Source organism: Haliotis rufescens, unplaced genomic scaffold (assembly GCF_023055435.1).
Source record: "Haliotis rufescens isolate VD_foot unplaced genomic scaffold, xgHalRufe1.0.p SCAF_37, whole genome shotgun sequence".
Lineage (NCBI taxonomy): Eukaryota > Metazoa > Mollusca > Gastropoda > Lepetellida > Haliotidae > Haliotis > Haliotis rufescens.
The window spans coordinates 2379327-2399497 of NW_025964079.1; the positions used below are offsets into that span (position 1 = coordinate 2379327).

Genomic DNA, 20171 nt, shown 5'->3' on the forward strand with positions numbered 1-20171 from the left:
TAGATCGTCGACCAGGATGTCACCACTCACCGCTGGAAGAGTTTCCTTACTCCAGACTGTCATGGAGTAACTCTATGAAATTATATATATATATTAAATGTATATTGTTGAGCATATACCTCATTTCTCAGTTATTGGCAGAACTAATCTATAAATATTCTCTCAACAAGTATGCCAAGCCAACATCTGTTAACGGATCTGAGGATGTGTGACTAAACTGATCAAGTTTGAAATAACTGCACCAAATGTTGAATAAAAAATTGTAAAAATTGATTGTTCCGGAAAATACCAGATGAAAATAATTCTGTCTCGGGTTTTACAAAAAAAACAAAAAAAACTTGTTCACTGGAAATGCTTGATGTTCTTACAAAAATTTGGAGTGAAAACATATAAAAAAATCCACAAATCCGGCGTATAACAGTATTAACTGACACTGTCATGCACTCTGGGCGTTGTTTACTTACCGCCATCTACAACCAACATGTCTGCATGTTCGCATAATATCTGCTTCCTTCTTACGTTTCGCTTCCCTGTCTGACTCCGCCCACAAACTCAAAAGAAACGCGGGCGTACGGTGTTATGACCTGATAAACAAATCTGCCTTGCAGTGCGTGGAATAATCTACATATGGCATTGGCCAGGGGCTGATCAACAATGCCATCACGCAAAACAATTATTGCTAAACATGCAAGTAGTAAACCTGGGAAGTACTGCTTGAATGTAACGTGTTCACAAAGTCATTCAAATAAAATAAAATATGTAGTAAAATAAATAATATATAAGATCTAGAAGTAATATTCAGATCAGTCGTCCATAATTATAGTTTTGTCTCAAATTGTCACGGATTAATCAGACATGTATATTCTCTGGGACACGAATAATAATGCACAGCACTGGTTATTCTCTACACATGTTTAACTGTCATTTATGGACAATGATTTTTCATATTTAAATATTTTATTTTAGTTTCATGAAAGTTTCGGAGTGCATCGCCCCCTACTGTAGTGCGTGAATGACGTCACAAGAGCTTATTCTTTACGTCATGTGTTTTCGTATGACGTCATTAGATAAAGACGTTATGAAAGAAGGGAGGTAATTTGGTAAAGACTAAAACATGTGAAAGGTGTTTCTGTTTATAATTTTGTTCCGGTCAAGGGTCATGAAGAGGAGAAGGAAATCACTCAGAGTAAGTGAGTGACTCAGTGACTATAATATGGTTTTACGCCGCTTTTAGCAATATTCCTGCAATATCACGGCGGTGAACACCACAGAAATGGGCTTCACACATCGTGGAGAATCGAACCCATCCTTAGGCGTGACGCGCAAACGTTTGAACCACTAGGCAACAAATATCTTCAAAAAACAAAAACCAAAAACAACAGCAGTTAATTGTCAGGTGCTGGGAGACGTAGGGCCTACAGTTCATTTAGGTCAAACCCTATTATCTACGAGGTGGATATGTGTAGGTTCAGCCTGCATACCATTGTTTTATCGCGGTGTTGAGTTGCATCACAAACATTTAAGATAAACATGACAATCAATTTAATGTACTTTTACATGGGAAGCGAAGCTATATAAATTCTATGTGCAGAACTTGTTTGATAGATTAATTATGGCTATTGGACAAAATGGGGACGGTGAAAGAATCGGGATTTCCCTTTCATCACAATGATATGTTATTTGTTTATAGCTTCTAGGTTTGGAACAAATAAAATGCACATGATTGTTGACTACAAATCACGACTGCACCAAATGGTAATGATCCTTGTACATAACTATCATTCTGAACGCGGCGCATACTTTGACCAAGTGTCAGATTTTCCTGGGCTCCCTCTCGTAGACTGAATGTAAACACCAACTGCGACTTTGTTTACAAGGCATGATTTTCAACGGGAACTTTTGCGCCAAGACACCGGTGAGGATTTACTCCAACGGGTTTGATAATTCTGTCTTTGAAGTAATCGTTCACATACATCAAAGGACGACATTAGTTGTGATTTCTGAAAACATCATCGCTAAATGTCAATGCATCGCTTGAACTGCCAGACGATAGTATGAAATCGGATGTCAACACGATGGATTCAAAGTTTCGTTCAGAAGGCAGGCATTATTTACAAAAGCGGCGGTTATCATCGAAAGCTATGAATGGGGGTTTCGATGAAGCCGATCTAAACCTTGCCATCCAGGAAAGTTTAAAGTATGCTAAAGGACAGAAAGATCCCGATGTGAAGAAAGATTCAGACAACAACCAAAATACACTCTGTGGTCGCCCGCCGCTGTCAACCGAAGATCACAACGCCCTGACGAGAATGACCGGGAAATTGTTGAATGCGGACGGCTCGCATCCGAATGAAAATAAACAGTTGAAGGACCTGTTACTTCTTCACATTGAATTAATTCAGCACCAACAGGATATGATATCAAAAAGAGACAAAGAGATCAAAACGCTAAAGTCGGAGAAAAACGCGGTAAGGATAATTTTATCTCAGGTGTGGTGAACTCAATGGCGAGGCAAAATGGCCGACTTGTTTTTCCAAGTTACATTTTATCCGTTATGTGTCAGAGTGCTTCGTTTATTAACTTGTGTAAACATATCAGTCTGGTAAATAACCAAGTGACTTAAATCTTTGAACCAAGACTTGTTTCCCTGAATGTTTTGATTAGATGTATTGACAAGCACACGATCGCGTGAAATATTAGGGTGTCCCGCATATATTGGACACTGTAAATAACCTATTCTTAATACTGCATGATGTCAATTAATTTGCCACTTTATTACGAAGGAAGGTGTCTTTTAGACGTATTATGAGGCCATCTTTTAATTGTATTTTGCAAAATATAGTCGGTATCCCCGTCGTGACTGTTGACAGTTCGACACCAACGGACAGACATGTGAGTGCGCAAACGGAAGTTGTGATTTCAATGAATATCACTACGCTTGAGACCAGTTAGAAAAATAGGGCAGCTAACGCTTGATTCTTCGCATCGCGAATAGCCACATATTGAAACTGATCATGAGTTCCTATTGTCAAGAAACAAAGTGATACATTGTTGTGATAGTACATTGACAAATGTATTGGTAGAAGGAGAATTCGTCCACGCGGTCAACAGCCAATCATGCTGTTCAACCTTCAACCTCTAACCTATACGACCGAGTGACCTGGGAAAACAACTTGTTGCCAATTTTGACCTCGCTGCCATCTCTTCATGTGCAGGAGAAGAGGCATTCAAATGAGAGCGTTTCCGTTCGAAGTATGTACATGAATGTCGAGTCGCGAAATAGAAGATATGTGTGGTGGAATGTTGTTTCTATCGTTTGTAACATGCCCAAAACAAATGCAACGGCGCGGACTGACCTATGACCTATGTGCTCTAGTCACATGACTGATCATGTGACCCAAGCCAACTCCAACCGCATTTCTTTGTGTACATATCAGCTTGCTTGGGTAGCCAAGTAATTCGTAGATTGTAAATAATTAGTTAAATTATTTCTCAAAGACCTGAAGATGATTCAGTTTATTACTGGCAGTATTGTGCCGACGGGGCTGAGAAAAAGACTGCGAAATTTACTTGGAAGGAAGGTAAGCGATTGAAAATCCAAGCGAGAGATGCAATCAACATGGCTATTTCACTAATCCTTCGGAACGTTGTGAGTGACGAGGCACGTCCGGAATTGTTGAAACATTCCCGAGTGTCTCTCGTGTTTATTCAGTCACATACTGGTCAAATAAGGTCTTCATTCATCATTAAATCCACATTCCTACATTTTGTAATATTTTGTTGTCCTAAAAATATTATCCACAACAAATCAATATTTCCCCCATCTGTAGATTTTGTTCTATCCTTGAAAGCAGTATGGTGTTTTTTTCGTGGTTGTACATGGTAATTTGGAAAATGTAGTAATCTTCCAGATTTCTGTGTGAATAGTGGAATATATTGTGTGTCCCATGGCCAAGAGTACAGTGAAGACTGATTTGTAACCTCAACCATTCTACTCAACATATCTGATGACCTACATGCCAGTTTTATTTTGTGAGCACAGACATGCTACTGCCTGCTTGAAGGAGGGAAGGACTATTCAAGAGATTGATCATGTAGTATATGTAAAAATTATATAAAGTCAAGATTTACTTGTGCTAGGCTGAAAAGATTTTGCATACATTTTCGTTCAGCAATGAATGATATTGAAAGGAAACTTTCCATACACCACCATGTTTGTTGTTGGATTGATTTTATGAAATTCATCTTTATAATGATGTGAGACTGGCAAATTCTGCTTCATACTCAAGGGACAGTTTCTGTATGTTAATCTGAGTAAGACTTCCGCCCGTACCCCCTCTCAAAATTATATGTAACCAATAGGATTGAGTGGCAATGCATGCACGTACAACTTTTGGGAGGGGAATACGGATGGAAGTCTTTTCTTGATTTAATCAAATACAATTCCATGTGTCCTTTGGACCACTGTTAATGCATTATATTGTGTACTTGTGCAGGATGCAGAGGTGAATTATTCTCTGTCTGTACAGACAATGTCCGACAAGGAAAATGTACCAAGTTTACGCATGCTGAGAAAGCCTGATACGTTAAATCTACCTCGAAATGCGTTAAAATTAAAGAACATGGTGAAAAGGCCTCTGCTGTTAAGCAATGATATATGTCAATGTTTCGATGTTGTTATGTGATAATATCAGGAGGGGCAACCAGTAACTGGATTGATAACTGATATTGAATCACTGGTGCAAGACCTGGAATATTTCACTTCTGTACTTAGGTATACCGCTGTATACAAATGGAGCTATTGTGTCGGTGAAATATTCCAATCATGCTAATCAGGGTTTTAACCTTGACCTACTAAATTTCAAGGGTCCTTTCAGTAAATATAATGGTCCTGTAAAGTAATGAAATGGTGTAGCGTACTGTACAGTAAGATTTCATAATTACTTTATTTACATGAATTGTATAATTTTTGTCGAGAATTTGGTACAAAGAATATTATTGTGTCCCCCTCTTGACACAATAGATATTTTTTTGGCATCCATTTTATACATTTGTGCGTCATGTAAAACCCTGATGCTAATGAATCTGTTAGAAAACAAGTAATGCTCACTTAGGTCTTTCCTTTGGTCTTGAAAAGTTTGATCATTGCCTTGAAAAGTTTGATCATTGCCTTGAAAAGTTTGATCTTTGCCTTGAAAAGTTTGATCTTGGCCTTGAAAAGTTTGATCTTTGCCTTGAAAAGTCCCTCAAGTTACAAAAGAACCAGTGAATAATATATGTTGCTGAATATAGAGCACTAGTTTCACCCTTCCTCACAATCATCACAGGTTTGGAATTCTAGAGAATCTGTGTTTTTCTAGAAATTCTGATTGAGACAACTTTGGACAATGTTTGCAACTAAATACAGCTATTATGAAGAGGCATTTTATTTTAAAGTTATGTACAGTAACCATGGTAACACTGATGTTGTATGAAGTTCCAGGTCACCACAGCTTTTGGGAAGTAAGGATTATCTTGTGACAAATAATTTTGTTCTGTTGTTCAGTGATCAGTTTTACAGCTATGTGTTAGCTAGCATGTGCATCAAATCAGTGTTTGAATTCAAGAGGGGTCCTTGGTGTTGGCTGATCTAGGGATCACCTAATTTTTGTAATGCAAGGGTTAGAACAAGGACCACATTTCTTTCAGACTTAATTTTTGCAAATGGGTAACTCGTCTTATATGCCTTTTTAAAAATTCTTCTTTCAGTTACAATGTCGCTTGGAGCGAATGGAGCGTCGGATGTCAATACTCAAACAGAAGGAGGAATCCCATGATACTCACGTGGCGCGGGAAGCGGCTATTGAGGCGGCCTTGGCGATCCCCCCAGACAAGGGGGTCAAAAGGTGTGTCATCAGTTGCAGGATACTGACAGGGGGTGACAGTGTCACGGTGGTTGTCGTGGGAACCGATGCTGCGATTCTGTTTGCATGTGAAATATGACTAGGATTGGGAAGCTCATGTGCTGCCCATCAGTGGGACTGGCATTAGTTAATATAAGCATGATTGCATCATAACTGGGTTGTCATAACTTTAGTCCTCCGTCAAGATATTGCTGAAATATTGCTATAAGTACCGTAAAACCATATTCACTCACTCATTCACCATGTCTATTTACAACTTAGTCATTCTGCACTGAATACAAGGCTTTCTTGTCAATGGCTAATATATATACTGACCAGGTTGCCTCATGGAGTTGGTCCCCACATGTGCAAGGGGGATGAAACGATACATCAGTGCACCAATATATCTCAAGTTTGCATGTGACGATTCGATACGCGATACATTTTTTCTTTTCATCAAAACAAGACTTACATTGCTATAAAAATTCCCTATGCTCATTTAATGACGCTCATCCCAGCTCTTTTGTCAGTCAAATTTTGCAGAATATTTTCAAGTTCACTACTAAATATAGCCACTACGAACATGTGTCTTCAGCTAGCTTCTCCTTTGGAACCTGTTTTGAAATATTTATAGTCATGAAGTTCCCATGTGATTTGGTTTTTAATATGTGTACTGCGATACATATCATATCATGACCTAGGTATCATGATATGTATCGTATCGTGGCCTGGCTGTATCGTTTCACCCTAACTGTCTGTATTTCTTTACTCTTTACTCGCGGAATAAGCTGCATAATGGTTCAATTCTCAGATTTAACATTGATTATGATTCCAAAGTGGGTATTTTTCCATGTGCACATGTGCAAGGGGGATGAAACGATACATCAGTGCACCAATAATTCTCAAGTTTGCATGTGATGATTCGATACGAGATACATTTTTTCTTTTCATCGAAACAAGATGTACATTGCTTAAAAAATACCCTATGCTCATTTAATGACGCCCATCCCAGCTCTTTTGTCAGTCAAATTTTGCAGAATATTTTCAAGTTCACTACTAAATATAGCCACTACGAACATGTGTCTACAGCTAGCTTCTCCTTTGGAACCTGTTTTGAAATATTTATAGTCATGAAGTTCCCATGTGATTTGGTTTTTAATATGTGTATCGCGATACATATCATATCATGATATGTATCGTGGCCTGGCTGTATCGTTTCAACCTAACTGTCCGATATTTCTTTACTCTTTACTCATGGAATAAGCTGCATAATGGTTCAATTCTCAGATTTAACATTGATTATGATTCCAAAGTGGGTATTTTTCCCTCATAGAGGAAGAAAAACTCTTCTTTATTTTTTGATTATCATTGCCATGTCTCAAGTCTCACTTCCATAAACGTCTGAGACCTGCATCACTTCAGGCTTTTCTCCCGGATTAAGCTGACATATAACTGGAATACTGTTAAAAGCAGCGTTAAACCCAACTCACTCACTCACTTCCATAAACAATGTGACCCGAAAAGATCCGGGGTAGAATAGGTCTTTAGCAACCATGCTTGCTGTAAAAGGTAACTATGCTTGTAGTAAGCGGCGACTAACGGGATCAGGTGGTCAGACTCGCTGACTTGGTTAAAGCATGTCATCGATCCCAATTGCGTGGGTTGATGCTCATGATATCAATCACTGGATTGTCTGGTCCAGATTTGATTACTTACAGACCACCGTCATATAGCTGGAATATTGCTGAGTGCGGTGTAAAACAACAAACCGACCAATCATAAACAATGTTTACATTGGCAAAAATGTGATGAATAGTGAGTTAGTGCCAGAGACACTGGTAATATAAAAAATCACAACATTGGACAATCATGGAAATATATATTTTCAGGAAAGCACATCAATCAGCAACAGAGAAAGATGGTCTTCCTAGCAAGCGGGCTGCACTAGATAAGGAATCTCCGCGTAACCTTGGAAACCGATCTGTGCACAGAACTGTAACAAAGACTGTGACCAAGTCCCAGCTGGAGGTGGCCGAGTCTGACATTGATGATGATGATGATGATGATGATGATTCGGACAAGGAGGTTGTTATGGAAGGGGAGGAAACTCTGTTAAAGACAGACTGCACATATCACGTGACATGTTGTGAAGCAAGGTCACGGACTATTGACAATATTTCGTATCCAAATTTGTGTCGGAGTGCACGATCACAGACCTTAGGTAATACAAGAAAGTATTCTTTGTTAGTTTCAGGTGGCAAGGTAGTCAAGTTGATGGATTGGATGAGTTCATAGTTGTTTGATCTGGTTTGTGTTTGTGTGGGTGAAGAGGCAATACTGCAGTGGTGACCATGTCTAATACGAGTATGGATGATCTTTCCACCTGTGAAGATCCAGGTTAAAATTGGTTGTCAGCAATCCATGCTTGTCGTAAGAGGCGAGGAAACGGGATCGGGCAGTCAGACTTGCTAACTTGGTTGATGCATGTCATAGCATCCCAATTGTCTAGATCGATGCCCACAATGCCAATCAGTGAATTGTCTGGTCCAGACTCAATTATTTACAGACCGCTGTCATATAGCTGGAATATTGCTGAGTGCGTCTTAAGCAACAAACAAACAAAATATAGTCTTTCCATTGTGAACTTTTGACTTTCACACAAATTCAAGTGGGATGCATGTCCCATTATTCTGAATGTTGAAGGCGTTGAAGTCTTTTAGTCCACAAAATGGATTTAAAAAAAATTCAAACCCACATCATTTGCTAAACTGTCCTGAGGTAATATGCTTGGCTTGGATAGTTGTTCACACTGACAGCTGATATAGCAGAAACCAGATAAGGTCGTAAACACAAATACTTTGTGTAAGGCTTATTGACCCAATCAAATGTTTTAGACCATTGTGATGAGACACTATTACTGTTGCAGTTGATTTGAGCCAGGGATTCACTGGCTATTTTGAACATGCAACTGACACAACTAGAGATCATTATGCAAAATTAGAGGAATTATATGTCAACCATAACATGGTTAAAGTCGGAGGAATCATTTCGGGACTTGTTGATGCTACTTCCAGATTCTCAGTATTTCTCCATTACAATATTGGGGGCACAGGGGGCCCAGTCGTCTAAGGCGCAGCAATTCACTGTGCAGAGTTGCTTCCCTTCGGCACGCCAGAAACCTATGATTGTGGGTTCGAATCCCCGATTATGTTTCTAGGTTTGTCAGCACCATACCCGTGCTCGTGGGTTTCACCGAAGTGGTAAACGTCTGAGACCTGCATCACTTCGGTCTTTTCTCCCACATTAAGCTGACAACTGGAATACTGTTAAGAGCGGTGTTAAACCCAACTCACTCACTCACTCCATTACATTATTACATACAGAAATCAAATGCGTTGTTTGGAATGCTATTCCCAATTAGATCCCAGTATCCTGTGCTTTTTTTTTTACATTGTAACCAAAGTGGTCAACACCTCACACATGCACTTTGGGCCCCTCTCCCACATCAAGCAGACACTGATATTATTGAAAAAGTTCCAAGCAGTGTTAAACCCAACTGACCTACTCAAATGGTTTCATGCGATGTTGTTGTATTGTATAATTGTGTTCTGTTTTATTTCAGTTGAAACACCCACTTGGAGGTTCAACAAAATAACAAACTTGTACCAACTTGAAGGGACAGAGGTAAGTGACAAGGGAATAGCAGTGTGCTGTAGAGTACGGGGATGACATCCCCTTGCCTGACTCACTGTCCATGACAGATGTAGGTATATTTACTTTACAATCTGATGGTTTAGAAATATCTGTCTGGCTGTTTCACTTGGAAAGTAAAGTTACAACTGAAGCAAGTATAGCTTGTTAAACCTGTGAAAGTTTTCATGCTTGCCATAAAAGGCGACAATGCTTGTTGTAAGAGGCGGCTAATAGGTTCGGGTGGTTAGGCTCGCTGACTTGGTTGATGCATATCCCAAATGCGTGGATCGATTCTCATGATATCAATCACCGGATTGTCAGGTCCAGACTTGATTATTTACAGACCACTGTCATATAACTTGAATATTGTTGAGTGTGGCGTTAAACAACAAAGTATAGTTGTTCAATCTTCTGTTAAAAATCAGTCCAGGGAATAAGAGATGGGTGGTGTAATTGATTTATCTTATTTCAGAACCTGGAAGACGAGGTATTTATAAAACGACATCAAAAGCCTGAGCTTGAAGAAAGGAGAAGAAAAAGGTGAGTTTCCAAGGAGAGAGGGTGTCAGTGGCCCTGATTTCTCAGGTGTTGTGATTGTTTGTGCAGAGTCGTGTCCCTTGATACATGTGCTTCAGGTGACACACAACCAGATGTCTTCCCATTGACTTCTACAGTAATGTTGTGGTTTTTTTGGGGGATATAGCCATCAGTATGTCCGCCGTCAGTCTGTCTGTCCGTCCGTCTGTAATCATTGTTTGTCCGGAGCATATTTCCTAAGCCGTACAACCTAGCTTCACAAAACTTGGTACACTTAACAATCAGGCTCAGTAGAAGTGCCTTTTGCTATTTAGAGATTTTTAGAATTTTATATTTTTGTCGTTTCCATGGAAATATGATGAACTTAGGAAATTTGAGGGTACTGCTCGTGTCCAGAGTATATTTTCTAAACCGTACAACCTAGCTTCGCAAAACTTGGTACACTTAACAATCAGGCTCAGTAGAAGTGCCTTTTGCTATTTAGAGATTTTTAGAATTTTATATTTTTGTCGTTGCCATGGAAATATGATGAACTTAGGAAATTTGAGGGTAGTGCTCTTGTCCGGACCATATCTCCCGAACCATTCAACTTAGCTTCTCAAAAGTTTTTACGCCTATCAAGCAGGTTGTCTAGTGGTGCCTTTGCTATTAACAGATTTTTTTCTATTTTTTTATTTTTTTTATTTTTTTTATTTCAATTGAAAATTGATGAACTTAGGGCAATGTCCTCGTCTAGCGTTATCTTCTAAACCATGCGACAGAGATTCACCAAACTTTATGCACATATCAATCATGTTCACTAGTAGTGCAGTTTGTTATTTATAGATTTTAATCTTTTTAATTTGTAGCCCCTGACATATAATTCTAAGGTGTACTATTTACCGATATCATATACTATATATGATGTGAGCTACATAACCTAGTACACTCTCTTTATGCCTTTGTGTCATGAGGCTACTACAGAGCTATTCATATGCGAATCTGCGAAGTTAGTGTTATTACAATTTCATGAGATCATCAGAAAGTGAGCTTCATGAACCAATATTTAATAACCTAAATAACCTAAATTTCTAGTTTGGGCATCAAGGAAAAAGATTTCCTTGCCAATCTAAATACATTTGAAGGTACACACAGTTTACCGACATGCCACGTTGGGGTGATATGTCATCTTCGGATGACTCTTGTTTATTAATAACTAAGCGTTTACCAGCTATGACATATCTGTATGTGTGTAAAGTTTGTCCTTAGAGCAGCAATAAGAACAATGACAGTGACTACCTGAGCCAGCTCCTTTTCTGAGTACAGAAAGCTTACACACTTCCCCCAGTTCCGTACCAAATGTCAGTTGCTTGAAAATATCTGTGATCACATGCAGCATAAGTCATGATGTTAAAAAAATGGCATTGATATTGAAAAAAACATGGTCAGTTTTAATTACTGGATGGATGTACATTTCAAAATCACAAAATCATCCAATCACAGCTGCCAGATTATTCAGTCTGCAAAACTGCTTGTCAAACAACTGATTCTGATTTGATGTAGTAGAACCTTCACCAGCCCTGTCTCAGTTTGAGCTTTCCTCCCACATTGCTGACTTTCTGTGATGTAAGTGGAATACTGTTGAAAGCCACTGTCAGGTCATCTTCCCGAGGCAAGAGAGTTAACTGACTTTAAAAGTCCAGTTTCCACCCTTGCCGAACTAGGCTGGAATTCCTGGGTTTGGATCGTAGCACCACCAGTGGTTACTACAAGTTATGTCCCTTTTAAACCTCTCCTATGGACCAATCAGATTCCTACTCTCGTATCACTGGCATTTGATTTAAACAAATTGGCGGCGCCCAGTCAAGACGATAATCAAGGTCTATATTGGGATAAAACGGGTCCTACATCGCAAAGTGCATGAAATCAAGTGAGCACCTTGATTAAAAACATGAAAAGATTTGGAAAATATCTGTTGACGAGTTGGTGGTGCACATGCTTTGCAAATCCTACAATCGACCAAAATCAGCACGACAGTTTACAAACCGGATTTCGATTTCGTTGCACTATTTTGATTGGACTAGGCATAGACTCGTTAGCCCAGCCAAAATTTTCTGAAACTTTCTGAACCCAGGTTCATAGATTCTGTCTGGATGTCACTCTGACAGCAATCGACGGTCAAACGTTTTTGTCTTACTTTCTCATCGTTTGTGTTTTAGATGGGACTTGCAGCAGCTACGTGAACAGCGGAATCTGCTGCGTCTGAAAGAAAAGGAACAGCGAATTGTCCACAATACCAAAGAAGATGACGAGAGTCATGTGGAGTCATTCATCCCTTGTCTGGATGATAGTAAGTCCTGCTTGCCGGAACTACTTTCAAAAGTTTCACAGTCCACATCACTCTCCTACCCAGAGTTCCAGTACCTCTGCCACAGGCCAGCGCCATGTGACAATTCGTCACATCTTTCACAGTCCATTCAAGATATTGCATATGCTTTTCATCCGTTTCATGTTTGACAAGTCTACACATTTTCATAAACAAATGTCAAAGAATGGTTAACTTTCATTGAGAAAGTATGCAAATATGTAAAAATCTACTTGTTTTTGCGTAGTTGCAAGTGGAGCCGTACAACAAATGTAAACAAAGGATAACTACGAACTGTCACATGGCGCTGGCCTGTGGCAGAGGTACTATGCTTGCTGGCTGCCACCCTGGGTAGGAGAGTGATCACAATCTGGTGCAGTGGTGACTTGGCATTACACCAATTTAGGGAATTTGTTTCTGGTAGTGATGTGATGCTAAGTCATCACTGTGCCTGAATGTGGACTTGTATGACCTGTAACAATTACTGTAGTGTCGGCCAGGGTGTAATGAGTCCTACAATTAACTGCTGCTTCTTGTTTGTACGAGATGTAACAGGTTGTCATTCCTTGTTGTCAAACACTATCAGGATTGGTACAGTTACTGTCAAACTGATTGTTCTTACTTCTTTAGCGGTAGCCTAGTGGTTAAAGCATTCACTCGTCTTGCTGAAGACCCACACATGGGTACAATGTCTGAAGCCAATTTCTGGTGTCCCTTGCTGTGATATTGCTGGAATATTGCTCAAAGCTGTGTAAAACCATATTCACCAACTCTTGCTACTCTGTAAGGGGTTTGTGAGTAAATCAATCTCATTAAAATCAGACCTCTGTTCTCGCTACTGCTAAACAAAGATCTGAGAACATCCCATTAGGGGTCACGTCAGAACGACCTTTCATCCGACCAATCAGAGCATCACTTACCAGATTAAGAAAGTGACCGTCGGAATGTAATTACTGATCATGCAGCCTCGAAAACTTAAACACGGGGTATTCCGAACGATAGTTACGGGTTTAACGACTGAATCCATACAATCGAGACCATCTATTAGCCATTCCAGAATGTTCTTTTGTTCAGGTTTCAAATTTGTAATCGAGAATTTGTCAAAATATGTTTCGAAGCGTAGTCGCCAATTTGAAATTAGTGCCGTAAAGCACGAGAAAGCTGCCTTCTGATTGGTCATTCCATTGGTCGGTCAAAGTTCGTGCAAGGTCGGTCTGGCATGACCCGTAATGGGATGTCCTCAGATCTTTGTTTAGCGGTAGCGAGAACTAAGATCTGATTTTAATGAGATTGTGAGTAAATGACATGGTGTATTTTATCCATAGTGAGTGAATTTGATCCATGTTAATTGATGTGATTTTGTTTCAGTCACTCATATTGAGGTGGGAGAGAGGCTCACAGTAACAGCGTTCGGACAACCTATCCCCCATATGAAGCCATTGTGAGTATATTCTCTCAGCGTTCTTAGCACAAAGATGAGTGTTACTCCCATACTTCAACATAGACTTATGACAGTTGTAGCGCTAAGATCACTTTGCAGCGTTAGAAACTAACAGTTTTAAACCACTAGTCCTTATAGTGAGTGAGTTGGGTTTAACGCCGCTTTTAACAGTACTCCAGTCAGCGTGTCAGCTTAATGTGGGAGGAAAGCCAGAGGTGATTCAGGTCTCAGACGTTTACCACTTTGGTGAAACCCACAAGCATGGGTCTAGTGCTGACAAACCTAGAAACATAATCGGGGCGAACCAGGATTCGAACCCACAATCACAGGTTTACTGGCGTGCCTAAGGGACGCAACTCTGCACAGCGAATCGCGGCGCCTTAGACGACTGGGCCACCCGTGCCCCCTACTAGTCCTTATAATAACATAAAGCAAAACCCTAAAAAACGGCAAATTTCTACTAGTCCTTATGATGCCTTAACTATTGGGCAGTTTGGCAAGGACTATAGGACCAGTGCCAATTTCTAACCCTGCTTTGTGGACGGGACCTTGTCTGTATGGGCTTTGGGGCTGAAGTGATTACTTATGCTTGTTGTAAGAGTTGACTAAAAGGGACCTGACTTGTGATTACAAGTCACCATTCCTTGATGGCATGGATCATATAGCCGGTCTAGACTCCACTATATATTTACAGGCCGTCATGATATAGCTGGAATGTTGTACGTATGGCATACAACCACATTTGCTAGCTCACATCTACTCCCTCTTGTGTTATAGGGGTGGTGGGGTAGCCTAGTGGTTAAGCGTTCTCGTCACACTGAAGACAGGGTCACAATGTGTGAAGCCCATTTCTAGTTCACCCGCTGCAATATTGTTGGAATATTGCCAAAAGCGGCTTAAAACCATACTCTCACTCTTGTGTTATACTGAAGGAAAAAATAAGGGAACATAGAAATATTGTAGAATCATGTTTACTGTTGAGTTCAGTATGAATAATTCATAGCAATGATATACGTCACTTAGCATGTTGTGTGTTCACCATGTTTACTACTGTCACAAGTAATGTCGGGTGCTTACAGCATATGCTTCACTTCATATGCCGACCCGTGAAGATCCGGGGTAGAATAGGTCTTCAGCAACCCATGCTTGCTGTAAAAGGCGACTATGCTTGTCGTAAGAGGCGACTCACGGAATCGAGTGGTCAGGCTCACTGACTTGGTTGATGCTTGTCATCGTATCCAATTGCATGGATAGATGCTCATGATGTCAATCACTGGATTGTCTGGCCCAGACTTGATTATTTACAGACCGCCATCATATAGCTTGAATATTGCCTAGTGCGGTGTAACAAACAAACAAACAACCAAAAACTGCACATGCCAAAATGTTGATACTGATGTTATTTGTGTACATCAGTAGGTCGAAGAATGAGAATTGTTAAGTCAGTTTGTCACTGTTATTCAGTGGTATTTGTTTTTAGATAAAAGTTTATTTAAAATGCTTTTTTTTTTTTTCAGAGAATTTGAACTTCCCTGGGAGACCAACCGCCAGTGTACGTTAGCATCTAGGAAATCTACTGTGTACCGTCCCAGGAGGAGATGATAGGTGCTGGACCTTATATTGTACTAACCTCAGTAACTAGCCCGGTCTAATGTGACTAGCCTGGTCTTTTGGACTAACCCGGTCTAATGTGACTGGCCTGGTCCTGTGGGACTAACCCGGTCTAATGTGACTGGCCTGGTCTTTGGGACGAGCCTGGTCTTATGTGACTAGCCTGGTCTTGTACGACTTGTTAGTTGTGTAAGTGTTCTCATGTGACCAGCCTGGTCTCGTGTGACTGGCTGAGCTGGTCTCATGTGACTGACAAGCCTGGTTCTATGTGACTAGCCTGGTCTCGTGTGACTGACAAGCCTGGTCTCTGTGTGACTAGCCTGGTCTCGTGTGACTGGCTGAGCTGGTCTCGTGTGACTGACAAGCCTGGTTCTGTGTGACTAGCCTGGTCTCGTGTGACTGACAAGCCTGGTTCTATGTGACTAGCCTGGTCTCGTGTGACTGGCTGAGCTGGTCTCGTGTGACTGACAAGCCGGTTCTATGTGACTAGCCTGGTCTCGTGTGACTGGCTGAGCTGGTCTCATGTGACTGACAAGCCTGGTTCTGTGTGACTAGCCTGGTCTCGTGTGACTGGCTGAGCTGGTCTAGTGTGACTGACAAGCCTGGTTCTGTGTGACTAGCCTGGTCTCGTGTGACAGACTAGTCCTGTTCTGTGTGACTAGCCTGGTCTCGTGTGACAGGCTAGTCTGGTTCTGTGTGACTAGCCTGGTCTCGTGTGACAGACTAGTCTGGTTCTGTGTGACTAGCCTGGTCTCGTGTGACAGACTAGTCTGGTTCTGTGTGACTAGCCTGGTCTCGTGTGACAGACTAGTCTGGTTTCGTGTGACAAGCCTGCTCTGACCATGGGGATGACAGTCTCCAGCAGATAAATCCATCTCAATATCTTCAGTCAGCTGTGACTAGCCAGTGGTTTTATCGTGGTTCTTGTGACTGATCAGGGCCCACTTGCACAAAGCGATCTTTGCGCTAAGACTATCGTAAGCCTATGTTAAAGTATGGGAGTTACGATCATCTTAGCGCTAAGATCGCTTTGTGCAAGTGGGCCCAGGTCTCCTGTGATCACCATTGTCACACAATTGATTCTTGACTGTGAAGCTCAACTTGCATTTTCTGACCAATACATCTGCAAGCAAGGCAGGGTCACCATGGGCCGTGGTTGTGTTGAGGGTGTTGTCTGTGCAGGTTCAGATTGAAGGAGGGGGCACTTGTTGCCATCTCATTCCTTGTCAAAGTAGTCAGTAAATCTTTACCATCAAATAAAAGTGTTCCACCTCTTCCACCACACCTATTCTGGGCGTACCAGTTAGTGTATCTGACGTCGGAAGAAGAATGAGTGTGGTCTCTAGCGTAGCCACAGATGAATGCCTGGGACGAGAAGGATGAACGAAATATCCAGCTGAGTCACACAACCTTATCACATGTCACCAGTCACACTCTCTCTACAACATTATTGGTTTGTTTTTGTACTGTGTTAATGTGTCCACTTGATAAAGGTGGACTGTCTGTCCAACTGTCCACTGACCGGGCGTCCAGGGGTCACCTGTGTCTTGCAGCCACTAGAGGTGAAACGATACACCGGTGCATCGTGAGTTTTCATGTGCCAAAACAATACCTAACACATTTTTTTCTGTCTGTGTTGATACAAAACAATACACGTGCTGAAATAAATTTTTGCTAGTTTAATGACCCCCCGGCGTTTTTGTCAGAAAAAATTGCAAAATATGTTGTAATTAGTTCACTAAACTAAAAATAGCTGCAGTGAACAAGTCTGCAGCTAGCTTTTTGTTTTGAACCTGCTCTGAAATATTTATGGTCAAAACATTTCCACGCGATTTGAGGTAAATATGCATATCGCGATAATTATCATATCGTGACCTTTGTATCGTGATATGTATCGTATCGCGTCCTTGCTGTATTGTTTCACCTCTGGCAGCTATGATTTGTAGAAATGTAATGGTGGCTTTTCCAAATGTCATTTCCCATTTAAAACTAGCAAAATCAGCATTTGATTTTAAATTGTAATGGAGCTTTCATAGTGTCAAGATTACATTACCCAAGAAGATTTGTATTTACGACAGTCTGTTGCGTGTATTCATTGAACAGGCACCTTTGTGAAGGAAGTTGTTTGAGCAGACCATCCTCAACGTTCTCATTGTTATAACTGTATCATGTGGTTAGATCATGAGCATTAGAAGACACATCTTCCTGAGGCAAGAGAGTTAACTGACTTTAAAAGTCCAGTTTCCACCCTAGCCGAACTAGGCTGGAATTCCTGGGCTCTATCGCAGCGCCACCAGTGGCTATTACGAGTTATGTCCCTTCTGAGCCTCTCCTTTAGACCAATCAGATTCCACCTCTCGTATAACTTGCATTTGCTTGAAACAAAACAGTGGCGCCCAGTCAAGACGATCTGATCGATAATCAAAGTCTATGTTGTGATAAAACGGGTCTTACATTGCGCAATGCGTGAGCACCTTGATTAAAAACATGAAAAGATTTGGAAAATATCTGTTGACAACGAGTTGGCGGTGCACATGCTTGCAAATCCTGCAATTGACCGAAATCTGCAGGACAGTTCACGAACCAGATTTTGATTTAGATTTCGATGCACGATTTTGATTAGACTATGCATAGACTCGTTAGTCCAGCCAAAATGTAACTCCATAATACCAGCCTAGTTCGGCAAGGGTGGAAACTGGACTTCTATAGTCAGTTAACTCCCTTGCCTTGGGAAGATGTAGAAGACACAGCTCAGCAGTACAATATGAGACTGGTATTTGAAGTGGAAACGCAAAGTTACGTCAACAGTTTCCGAAATGTCACTTGTCTTGCTGTGTGGAGCAATTATAAGAAACAGATTCAGCGTTAGAAATTGGCACTAGTCCTATAGTCCTTGCCAAACTGCCCAATAGTTAAGGTATCATAAGGACCAGTATCAATTTGCCATTTTTAAGGGTTTTGCTACATGTTATCATTTCAAGGACTAGTCAGCTAAAAATGTTAGTTTCCACTGCTGCAGATTTTGTCATCAGTTACTATGACAACATCTTGAAATCTGGATGAAGGTGATGGAGATTTTTCCGATCTGCTTTTCAAGTTGCGTATAAAAATGTTACGGTTGTTAATTGTACTGTTTTTGTTTGGAAATGACACTTTGATTTGCCTTTGCCTAACTGGAAGTGTGATTACAGTACTGTGGTGGGGATGAGGTGTTGTACACACCTCACAGGGACACTTGACTGAATGTCAATTCAGGGCTGATCCAGGACAGGGGATGAAGGACTCCGGCGGCCCATTTCACAAAGTGATCTTCATTGCACAGTTGACTGAAGCTTGTACACAGAGCTGTGAGTTTCTTTGGATGAAAACCTTGATCAGGGGTCTGTTCCACAGCAATCTCAGCACGATCTTGTAGGTTTTTGTTTCGGTATGTGAGTTATGACAGTCGGAGCGTGTATAGTCCGCCTGGTCAGGGCAGTGCATGGTTTACTTATGTGTATGGGAGAAAGAGTGGCCTAGTTGTCTTGGGCACAACAATCTGAAGATTTGGCCAGAGCTGCTGACTGTTGGTCGGAATCTTAAGATCCGCCGCCGTTGTGGGTCATGGTCTGTCAGCACCGTGTGGGTTTCACTAAAGAGACATTGCTTGTGTGAGATGAATGAAGTTACATGACAGTGCTTTGCAGACCATCACTAATCTCTCTGTCACTGAAACTGGTGTACCTTTAAACTCAAGACACTGGTAATTACTGTTAAAAAAACTGAGAAAGTTGGAAGAATGATTTCAGATGATAAATAGAATCTCACCATTGAAACTAGTATAAGACTCCTTGGCAAGCCTCTGTATAAAACTCTTATTGACTTTTGTTGATATACATGATTTAAAAGACACTCAGGGCGGATCCAGCAATTTCTAAAAGGGAAGGGTAAAAAATTTCAAAATCCTTTCTCAGATACATGTACTGCCTACAACATACTATATTTGGGTATCGGAGGGGGGAGGGATTCCGTCTCTTTGGACTTTCCTTCACAAATGTTGACATGCTGTGGTTCTACAAGATACCATTCTATAGCAGCGTTCAGCACACACCATACAGTGAGACCGAGAACCAAGATTTTTGAGCCAAGCATTAAGAAATCTTTTGTTTCAAATAACATAGAAATAGGCCTACTGTTAACTTCCATGTGATGATTGTACTAACTGGGGAGAAGGGGGATAATAGGACGCTTCATCTCTTCAAAAGAAGATAATCCTGGTTGTATTTTGTTCTACAAAGTGGCGTCCTTCCACTCCACTCCACTGACTATTGTGTGTACTGCTACATGTAGTGTAGGGTATCATCTCAGCCGCCGACACCGTATATCATGTCACGTCATAGTCATCATTCCTGTTTGTCCCTCTGCTTTTATTTCCATCTAACATTCAATATTCCTGTTCCATATAGCATAGTGTTTTATTAGATGTTCTAGCTCGGTCTTGTACTATTATTTCTTATGCTGTTTGGCAAGAATTTAGAGACAAAAAGTGTTTGTCGGTGTTATTATCTGTGGTATAAAATAATCTTGTATAAATGTACAACACGTCCATGTACAGGTTTGTAATGTGGGTCTAAGGGACATAACTCAATCCCAGAGTTGTCTCCCTTCAAAGAACTGAAAACTG

General features: G+C 40.8%; 1 protein-coding gene across 1 annotated transcript; it reads left to right on the forward strand.

Annotated features, from left to right (window-relative positions):
• The first annotated feature begins 1634 nt into the window (after positions 1-1634).
• LOC124140409 (male-specific lethal 1 homolog) lies at positions 1635-15982 on the forward strand. Its single transcript, XM_046507946.2, has 8 exons — positions 1635-2468; positions 5749-5885; positions 7772-8103; positions 9505-9566; positions 10048-10115; positions 12311-12441; positions 13825-13897; positions 15415-15982. Exons 1-8 carry the CDS (start codon positions 2055-2057, stop codon positions 15497-15499), a joined length of 1302 nt encoding a protein of 433 aa, XP_046363902.2. The 5' UTR covers positions 1635-2054; the 3' UTR covers positions 15500-15982.
• The last annotated feature ends 4189 nt before the right edge of the window (positions 15983-20171 follow it).

What these genes read in the sequence shown, in the direction of transcription:
- LOC124140409 (XM_046507946.2), top strand. Translation starts at nt 2,055, where the DNA reads ATGAAATCGGATGTCAACACGATGGATTCAAAGTTTCGTTCAGAAGGC. An exon ending in CCAGACAAGGGGGTCAAAAG is followed by an intron (nt 5,886 to 7,771) that starts GTGTGTCATCAG and finishes ATATATTTTCAG; the next exon opens with GAAAGCACATCAATCAGCAA. An exon ending in TGCACGATCACAGACCTTAG is followed by an intron (nt 8,104 to 9,504) that starts GTAATACAAGAA and finishes GTTTTATTTCAG; the next exon opens with TTGAAACACCCACTTGGAGG.